General features: G+C 38.2%; 1 protein-coding gene across 1 annotated transcript; it reads right to left on the bottom strand.

The window, feature by feature from the left end:
* Positions 1–202: 202 nt before the first annotated feature.
* ltb4r2a (leukotriene B4 receptor 2a) lies at positions 203–10,507 on the bottom strand. The gene is made up of 5 exons (XM_026266504.1): positions 10,412–10,507; positions 4,526–5,083; positions 1,763–1,963; positions 1,648–1,691; positions 203–1,097 (listed from the first exon to the last, which is right to left on the bottom strand). The coding sequence occupies exons 2-5, from the start codon at positions 5,072–5,074 to the stop codon at positions 779–781; spliced, it is 1,113 nt and encodes a 370-aa protein (XP_026122289.1). The 5' UTR covers positions 5,075–5,083; positions 10,412–10,507; the 3' UTR covers positions 203–778.
* Positions 10,508–11,010: the final 503 nt, after the last annotated feature.

The following is an 11,010-nucleotide window of genomic DNA, read 5'->3' as shown; positions in this document are numbered from 1 at the left end:
ACATAAGTAAACACATAAATCCTTAAACTTTGATTTACCTCATTCATTTTTGCAATGACCAAAAAAAAGTCTCACAGCCTGATTCAACCTCCTTTACTGTAATATGGGTTCACTCGAAATGTAATGGAAATTTCAATGTATTTTTATTTTTATATATAATACAGTTGTAAAGTATCTATTTGAGTGCAACCTGTCAAATCTTGTAACAAAATCCTTAAAAGTTGACCATGCACTGCTGGAAATGTCAAGGAAAAGTCATTGAAATTAATTTGAAAAGAAAACAGGACTTGGATACTAGGTTCTCTCTTGATTTCAGTGTCAACCCAACGTTTACCCTCTCAGTCTTGAATCGTTGGACCCCTCCATGCAGGTGGTCTTACTCTGGCATGATCTGAGTGGTTCAGCTGTCTCTCAGTTGTGTGGTGCCCTCTACTGGAAAAACACATGAAGTATCCCAGGTCGGATTTGTTGGCTTTCTTTGTCATGTTTTAAAAGTTAGATCCTGTTCCTTGTTTAGCCCATTAGTCAATGTGCAAAACTTGTGTGGCCGTCTCAGTTCTCGGTCGGGTGATGGTTTGACACTGAGTCTTTAGTTCTCTTTTGTTTTTGGGTACACAATTGGTACAGTTTGTATTTCATGATATAAGCTTGGATTGACCTCCCTCTGTTAGAAAAGCACAAGCTGTCCTGATTTACCCACCGTGCAACACTGGAACAACGCACAGCTCAACGCTCTCACTGTAGATTGAGTTCCCCTTAACACGCCGCAGCCAGATGCTCACTTACCATTTTTCTGTGGCACAATTTTATTAACCGAGTTTGCATTAGTGGGGGTGGTGGTGGAATCCGAGTCTTTGTCTTTGAGACTTTCTCCTTCATCAGTGTCTTTCTCTCGATCGCGGCTGTTCTGGTTGCTGCGCCGGGTCCTCCGCGTCGTTTCCAGCGCCGTTCCATCGAACAGCCGCGCCATGAAGGCCAGGCCCTCCCGCCGGATGAACGACTTCCCAGCGAAGGTGTAGAGGACGGGGTTTATGCAGCTGCTGACGAAGGCCACGGTAGAGGTGAGTGCTCGCATCGTCGCCCTGATGTGTTTTAGGCTGTCGAAGGAAGGACAATGTGAGACGTTATAAAAGCAGTTTTAAAACCTATAGGTTTGCTTTGGGTTCCTTGGGTTTGGAATGTATAACCTAATGACAATATTTTCTTGTTATAGATACTTTACGGCAGAATTTGTTTGCCATTTTGAAGCATTGCTTTCCTGGTCAAAGTTACTAAATGAAATTAGTTAATTTTACTTAAATATTAGCTACTTTAAAGGGTCATATGATGTAATTTCATGTTTTCCTTTATCTTTAGAGTGTAACAAGCTATTTGTGCATATAAGATCCGTAAAACCACAAAGATTAAAGTCTCAAACCTAAAGATATGTTCTTTCTGAAAGTTAAGACTCATCCACCCCTTCCCAAAACACCTCATTCTAACACGACCACACAAATCTACGTCACTGTGTGGGAAGATTTCCATAACATCGCCCAAATGTATACTTATTTCTAGCAACTTCATATGACCCCTTTAAAGTTGATTGCACTTAATGCATGAGAGCCATAGGTTGCTGAGATCCTGGTGTGAGTTTTTTAAGTTGCTCACTTTTTTTTTGTGGGAGAATCTTCTGGATATAAAGCAGCAGCCACCTGTGAGAGGAAAACACCATTAGATTGTTTTCACATTTGAGAAATGGAGTGTTTGATGGACAGACACATACCTGCACCATGTTAATGATGTGGTACGGCAGCCAGAAGAGTCCGAAGGAGATGATGATCACCAGGATCAGTTTCTCGCTACGGATGCGTCTGCGAAAGCGCGTCTTGCGTATTCTGCGCAGGATGCACACGTAACTGCCTATGATCACGCCGTATGGCAACAAGAAGCCCAGTAATGTTTCCATACCATACTGCATCACCTCCTGCAGATCAACAACACTGTCATGAAATAATAGAGCCATAATGGGACATTAACAAACAGATATCTGTAGATATTTTGCTCTTGATCTTGTTATAGAAAATATGTCTGTCAGAAGGTTTGTTGGACACATTTCAAACAAGAACAATTTAGTTCTCTGCCAAATGTTTTTGGCACAAAACAATATTTGTGGCAGGAACCTCATGCAGCATGATAATGTCATGATGTGGAGAAGCTCTTTACAGACAGGAAGGTTCAAACTGCCAAATGAATATGAGAATAATCTAAAAATCAGAACCTGAACAACTCAAAAGGGCCCAGTTACTGCCGTTCACCAATAATTCCCTTCCAAACTGAAAAAAGAGCCTTACAAGGAGAATTTCTAAACCTGGTCAGACCACATTCTGATGTGGTTACATGACATAGTCAGCCATGGGTTGAGCCAGTCCTCCCAAGATGTTCTTGAACCATTTTGGACACGGAAGGACCACCATCCAATTGGGAATTAAATATAAAAGTATTTAAAATTAAAATTTAGAAAAATATTGTAAGTAACTCAATTAATTTGGAAGAGAGGGTTTACAGATCACAATGCAAATGGGAGAAGCCTCATGTTACATTCGTCACGATCGCTGATGACAACATGCCGGATCAATACTGTTCATGTATCGCAACTGATACTTGACTGCCATTGGTTCACCTGCATTCGAGGGGAGGGGCTTACCAATAGGTCAAATTTATCGGAAAAGAAGTTAATTACTCAAACCTTTTAAAAAAATGTTTACGTTGTGGCCATGTAGTGGTCATAAAAATGAAAAACAAAGAGTTGTGTTCACTAACATTCAGTCAGGGGTTTCACTTCTGGTGTTTGTTTTGTTTTATTCTATATAAATTATGGTCATTGTTAGAGTCATTAATTTGTGTGTGTGTACCGGCAACAAAATAATTAAAGTAAATGAAACCTAAATTAATAAATTAAATCTACGATCTGTCTATTTAAAAATCTGCCTTAGTCCTTACACTGTTATTTCGTAGGCAATGTTCATTTGATCTTAAATGGATACTCCACCCCAAAATGAAAATGTAGTCATTAATCAGTTACTCCCATGTCGTTCATTCCTCTTTGGAACACAATTTAAGATATTTTAGATGAAAACTGGGAGGCCTGTGACTTTCCCATAGACTGACTGTAATAATCAAAACTTCGTAATCATCGGGAAGAAGGAGGCGGGAACCAGCGGACAATCAAAATGAAACTTTAATAATCACAAAATAAACACAAAACAGCGCATCAGCCCCTCACAGATGACTGATGCGCACAAATAAAAAGCAAACATAAAATAAAGCTCAGGCCTGGTCCTCTCTCGTCCTTCACTGTCGTCGCTCCAGTTTTATATCCTTCCATCTCCTCCGTGGGACTCGAGACCGTTGGGTCGAACAGGTGTCGCTCATCTCCAATCACTCCACCGGCCTCGCTCCGTTCCCACGGCCCTCAGCCCCATCCCACTCGTCGGCTCTGAGGTTTGCTTCGTTTGAACCAGATACTGAAGCAGCCATGTGGTTTTCAGACAATTGATCATGTGCTTTTGGCAAAATGAATTAAGCTCCAACACAGTGCTTTAATGTGAAATGTGTTGTTTTATACAAGCTTCGACACTTCGGTGTTGAATGTTACATCACTACATGCAGCTGATGTTCCTTTTTTTTTTGAGTGAGTTTTTGTTGAGTTTATTGGATTATATGTTGTGTAACTTATTGTTTGAATTCCCGTGTTGTTAATTATATTTAAGATTTGTTCTTTGGCTCTTGTTTATAGAAACCATATAACAATGGTTTGGTTCATATGCCTCTGTTGATGAATAATGATCATGGATTTGGTACTGGATCCCCTGTGTTTTAATGGACACGCCACCCTGCAGCACACATTCCTGAACCAACGCACTTCCAACCTTTACAGCCTAGATGTACAAACCTGTTTAAACATTCCCAGAACAGAATCAGCCAAAGATGCTTCTACAAGGACAAATGATGCTTGAGGCTTAATTGACTTATGTGACACCAAAACTGTATTTTGCACATTCAAACTGTCATGTATGCTGTGCAAATCAAATACCAACTCACTGCAATATCAAGTTGCAACTATTATTAAGATTATTTATTTTATTTTATTTTTCAAAATTGCATCTGACTCAAATACAAATTTATAACATTACTCCATCCAGTGAAAAAGTCATCTCATCTGAATCAGGAGAGAAATATGCAAAGATCAAGCGATGTTCACAAGCCAGAACATTCTGATGTGAGAGGAAATGGTATTTTTCACTGGAGGAAGCATTGTGGAGTGGTGTGGATTACTTGTGGGTTATTATGATGTTTTTATCAGCTGTTTGGAATCCATTGAAGCATATGATGGAATTGAAGAAACAAACTCCTCTACATCTTGCATGGCCTGAGGATTTGTGCATTATGTGTGTAATGTTCAGTCTCATGAAGCTTTGTGCTTTGTTTTTCTTGGATGTGCATGTAATAATTTTTGATCTGAAATAATGATGTAGAGTAGACTTACATATCGTGGTTGTGGATGAAAGCAGTCACACACAAGACTCTGAGACTCTTTGTTGACCTCTTGGATGTTCCTGAAAACCAAAACGGGCACAGAGAGTCCCAAAGCGAGCACCCAGAGTCCTGCCAGCAGCTGCGTGAGCATCCTGCGGTCCGTCAGCACACCAACACTCTTCGGCCACACTATTGCCACCAGCCTGTGGAGACTCATCAGCATGATCAGAAATATGGAAGCGTACATATTGGCACAGCAGAGGTAAAACAGGACTTTGCACAGCAATAAGCCGAAGATCCAACTGCGCTGAAACAAATAAACCATGAAGAAAGGCGTCAGCAACATGACGAAGCCATCGGCGAAGGCGAGGTTCAGGATCAGAAGGATGGTGATGGAGCGACGCCGCGCTCGGGCCAAGATGCTCCAGATGATGAAGACGTTCCCGGGGACGCCGAGGAGGAACACGAGGCCAAGGATCAACGTGCCAGTGACCGCTCCACTGGTGTTGCTCAAGATCGTCTCGTTTCCATTAGTTGTGCTAGAGTTTACTGGATCCATCTTGGCAATCTAAGAGTAAAAAAGAGAATGTTTTGTCAGTTGCAGTGACTGTATAGCTTGTTTTTGTAAGGGTATGATTACTTATGTCATTTTCTTATTTTAGTTTATTTTTTTAAATATAAATTCACAGGTTTGTGATAGTTGTTTGTGCTTTGTCATTATGGTACACGGCATGTGGATTGATGTAGAAAAAAAAATAATAATTTAAAGCAGTTTAACACAAAAGAGCTTCAGAGTTCATGTTTGGTCTGTCTTGAGAGATTTATACAGAAGTTAGAAATCTCTAATCTTTATGGAGAAAATAAATGGTATGTTCTTGCTGCATATGACCCGTTGCAGAAGTTGTTCCAGGATCTTCTAATAACCCGCCCTAATATAATATTTAATAACTATTGATAAACCACAATGGCAGCTGAAAATCTGTGGATGTATATCAAGAGCAAACACATTTGTTTGCATGTTGGATATATTTTCGATATTAGATGCTCATAAAGAGGGTGGAAGCCACTGTAAATGACATTTGTGGTCTTCAGACAGAAGCACAGGTCAGAGAGTAGTAGCCTCAGCACATTTCAGTTAAAAAATCATGTCCACAAAGCCACTTACTGTACATTAGTGAAGGCATTAGCACACGGCGGACGCTGACATGCTCCCTGATGCATTACAAACACAAAGATTTGCTCAAGTGATAAGAGGAGACTGCGTAACATGATCGTTATCTTCTCATACCAGATCTCCACAATTCAATATGACTGCAAATCATCCATTTAAAAGACACCAATGTGGTACACCGAGAAAGAAAACAGATGACCACAACCCTGCATCCATTAGAGGTCCTCGGGGAGAGGAAAGAAAAGCAGACAAAATGTGAAGGTCTAGAAAACGCTGAATGAATATGTGAAGGGGTTGGTGCCAGTGTTTGTATGAAGACCCACTTCTGACCGCAAACCTTACATGTCTATCACTGCAGGAAGTTCATACAGGAAATGATTTGTGATAATTTAAGCTAGGGGTTTTTACTAGAAGGTAAACCTGCATGTTATCAGCCGCCATCTAACAAGGATGTGACACGATACAAATGACTAGTTAGCTTTCAAGCACATCATTTTATCCACTTAATATTAGTTTGTGTTGTGTTATAGTTTCACCTAATGTCTGGTATTGTTTTTGTCAGTTGTTCAAAGGCAAGCAAGTGTTTGCTGAGATATTGAGTGCTTACTGAATAATAAATCAATCATGCACTGAAATAAAGTTCTCAAAAATACCTTTTAAATCCTTATTTTAATTACAAGATATATTCAATTTCAATACGAATTGTATTAATAGTTTAATAATATTATTATTACAATTAAATAAACTACTACAAAATGCAAATATAAAATATTTCTTCATGTCTGCATAACATTATTAGTAATAGTTCAGTCATCAAAGTTGTGAAATAACACAAAAAAGGAGTTATGGGAATGATTTGGTGGCCAAAATGTGACACCATTGTAAACTCAAATTTAAAGAACTAAAACACATTTACACAACATCTTTAGTAATAGTAAGGTCCTCAAAGTTAGGAAATAAAAAGGAGTTATGGAAATTATGTGGTGACCTGGGCTGCGTTTCCCAAATGCATCGTAAGCCAAAATTTATCGTAAAATCTTTTGTCACAAATGAAGCTAGGATTAATTTAGGCTTTTGGGGAAACACAGTCCTGTGCAATAAGCACACCATGATGCTTTTCCAATACGCACTTCAAATCTTCCATTAAATAGCATTAATAAATAGTTATTTGACTTGATTTGACACATATGGGCTCTATTTAATCAAAAGTGAACTGAAGTCTGCAGGTCAGAAGGTTTTAAAGGTGTGTTTAAAGATGCAAAACTATCAAGAGATGACATTCACAAGACTAAGCGTTTATCTCTTCACCAGACCTTATTTCCTCCTGACCTTTACATTAGCTGTTTGTCACAAAGCTGCTTAGATTTAATCACCAGTCACTGATGAGTTGTCTAGTCTAACCATTAATGTTGCAACTCTTTCTGTGGTCGGATACAACAGCAGGAGGTCAGGGTTAAGAGTATACTGATTTCAATCGTCAAAGTGACAGTTCAGCCTGAATTTAAAGGCGTCATCGGTTACTCAAATCAGTAAGACTTTCTAATGTTAAACACAAAAGGAAAACTGTTCAAAACTAGTCATGTTGCTGTGGCCTTCAGATCTCATATAGAATTGCATCCTCTGTAAGTCTTCATTATTTGACTCACCTTCTTCAGATTCAGCTAATTAACTCCGATCTCTATGAACTGAGCTACGCCTGTCTGACCAGAATTGAAAACCCCTTGTTTATGGTAGTTTAGGGCTTTTCTGGAACCTGAAAGCAGCTTTTGTTGTGTGAGAAACCACAGTTTGAATAAAGATAATGGATTTCCATTGTGTTCCTCAGAGGGAAGTCAGTCAAACAGCATTAGGGTGAATAAGACACACTTTTCTATCAGTTTAACAAATCAGAAATGAGCTAAAGGGATGAATACGTATCATACAGTATATAAGCTTTAGGTCTCTGTGTATAAATATTAAGGTTATAATATTATAACCAATTTTGAAGTAGAAAAATGTACTATTCAAAATTTAGATTGGGTTATAATTTCTTTAAATGACAAAACAAAGTGCATCATCAAAATCAGATGATCTTAAGTCGATATAAAACAATAAATCACCAACTATTACTCAAAACTTGTGAATAATGTGAAAAGTGGAGTAGATGAGGAGAGGCATAACATATCAACAAATAAAGAAATGGGAAAATTTCAGTGCAAGAGCCAATCATGACACACAAAGTACATTTTGCCTAGAAAACATAACAATTAGAAGGTAAATGTGTTTAATAAATAATTACATAAAACACATTTTTTTTTTTAGGTTTGCCATATTTCAAAACAACTTTAATTTGTTGGAGAAAAAAGTCAGAAAAAGTCATCACTATTTGCTGCAACACTATTCTATGACCGTATAGAGTATGTCATATATTTACATTCAGTTCTATTGGAAAACGGTGCAGAAGTTGGAATTCTGTAACAAGTTTTTCCACATAAACCCTGCTTCCTGATAGCGAGACCAGACATGAACACTGCCCCATAAATGCGCTCCAAAGATCTTTCACAATTCTTTCCTAATTCCAGCAAAACCTAACTCATACAAAACCAGGATCAGACAGAAGAAAGGCAGAACGATAACGAGATTTGCTGAAGTGAAGTTCATTCATTCCCATTTCAATGTGGCCAGTGTGTGGACTCTGTTCAGTGTTTGTCTAGCACACGTCTGGGAGACTCGACACAGTCTGAGACATACACCTCAAACAGACGTGAAAATCCACTCACACTCACTAACAAAGACCAACACGCCCTCGGAGGGAACACAGTAGAGTAATGAGCGCTTGACTACACCTGCGTACAGCGACACACACCTGTTTCTGAATCACAGACAACAAACATACGCACTTGTGGCTTTGTGTAAAATCATGTTCAATTCTGACTTTTACAAGAATAAATCCAGTGCATTATCCTCGTTTCCTCGTGACCACCTCGAAAGGTTAATGTTACTCAACAGTTCATTAAGCTGATGATGTGTTGTACAGCACTGGCCCGAAACACAGGCAGCGAGTCTTAACAAGCTTTACACAGATGACAATATTCTACTGACATGCATGGAAAAAAATGTTTGTGCGGAGATGTGCGCTGACATGCGGGGATAACCAGACTCACTTTTCCTGGATTATTGATAGTGATCTTAATTTAAAAAAAAAAAACAGCACTGATAGCTGTCTACACTCCAAATATAGCACAGGCTGTGTAATGTGGGAGTGTGGTAAATAAATACAACTAACATGGTGCAATCATAGTCATATCATAATTACCATATTTATTATGGTAATTGTAGGATATGTGTCTCATGTCCAACACAGTACCATGTTTTGCATACATGCATGTTGCCATGTATAAGATTCACATTATTTGCAAGTACTTTTTCTATCACTTTTATCATGTTTAACTAATTACACACAATTATTACCATTTATACAAAGCGCTGCATTGCTTTTTAATGACATATCATTGAACATGTTTACAGTGTTTTACTGCAGCATGTTAGGAACAAAGATGTATTTACTGCAGTTGACACCTGACACTGTTATTTACTTGGAAATCTCTGGGACAAGTCTCCTGGTTTTTATCCAAAATAACTTAAGGTGAGACACTGCAGGCAAAAACACTGTTTTTTCAAGCACCTGTTAATTTTGAGATTTTGGGCTTTTTGGTTTTTCATAAAGTGCTTTTTCAAACTAGTGGAAGGAAAACATCCAAAAGACACTGTTAAGTGTTTGTGTCAATAGATTTCAATTACAATACATATTTTTAAAGGCCGTTTTCTCAAAATGAGTTTTTTCTTCAACACTGAGCCATAAATCTCCACTTCAGTAGCACTTACACACACCAAACTTGACATTTTCATTCCTGTCTATATTCTGAATGTTTTTACAGAGGGATTTGTTCATATATTTTTTCCTTGATTATATACAACATTTTAACCACATGGGGTTAAGTGATTGATAACTACATTTGTAATTCTGGGGTGCAGTAGGCGTATCTCTTTAAGGTTTCTCTGGCCCTTGAGGTTCACTGTCCTGCAGAGTTTAGCTCCAAACCTGCCTGAACATTTCCAGTAATCCTGAAGATCTTGATTGGCTTGTTCTGGTGTTTTACTTTGGTTAAAACTAAAGTTTGTTGGATCAGAGTTTTATGGGTGTAATGGAACCACTGATTCCACTAAAGAGCCTTTATTTTTAAAAAAGTGGTCACTGGTTTCAGATGACATCCTAAAGACATCCTATTTCCTTATTTCTTTATAGATGATAGCCAACATATTATACATAATTGTTGTAAAAAATTCCTTGTGCACCACTTTAAAAAAGATATAAAATAATAATCTGTATTTTAGCTTAAACCCATATTCTACTACTACAAATCATTGTAGCTCAGGTGTTGCAACATAATGGTCATAAATTCGATTCCCTGAGAGCACACATATGGGCAAAAAGTTTACCTTGAATGATCTGAATAAAACATCTACTAAATGTATAAATGTTGTATTGTACACATGAAAACAGATATGGTAGACTATATAGATATTCAGTGAATAAAAATATAGCTTATTTAAAGACATTTCACCAGCTTTCTTAATATGACAAGCATGTTTTTATATCTCTATGGGTGTAAACACACTGATAATAATTAACAGTGATCTTCAAACCGACTCAGATGTTATCAGAGAGCAGGAAATGAGTCTTACCTTATACTTCCAGTGGTTTACAGTTATGAGTGAAAGCTAAGTTTAGACGTCCCCTTTTCTTTCTTTCTTAGTTCCTCCACATGTAATTCAGTTCCCTGGTGCTCTCACTGATCTGTCTGTCCTTCCTCTCTACAGTCAAGATATTTCTGTGGCTCTTTCTACATTCTGTGCAGCCTCATGTCGGTGGGTTATCTCTCTCTCTTTTAGAGGCGGAGTATCTTATCATTTGATCATCTTAACAGATTTCGACATACACAGCTGTAAATGACACACCTCCAGAAGAGACACAGCACACACACACACACACACACACACGCCTACCTTTGTTTGATCAAGCCTGCACTCCTGTTAGTAATGTCTGAATCAGCATCCTGCACTCACACAGATGCTTGTACAAACGTGTGTTAGCACACAGAAAACTCATGCAGTTTAAATCTAGATTAAAGACCCATCTCTTTAACCTGGCTTACACATAACAATCTGTTAAAGGAATTTTAGGCTGCATTAATTAGGTAAACCAGACCTAGGAACACTTCCCATAACACCCGATGTACTTGCTACATCGTTAGAAGAATGGCATCTACGCTAATATTAGTCTG

The sequence above is a fragment of the Carassius auratus genome, chromosome 7 (genome assembly GCF_003368295.1).
Source record: "Carassius auratus strain Wakin chromosome 7, ASM336829v1, whole genome shotgun sequence".
Lineage (NCBI taxonomy): Eukaryota > Metazoa > Chordata > Actinopteri > Cypriniformes > Cyprinidae > Carassius > Carassius auratus.
This window is presented reverse-complemented; position numbering and strand designations above follow the sequence as displayed.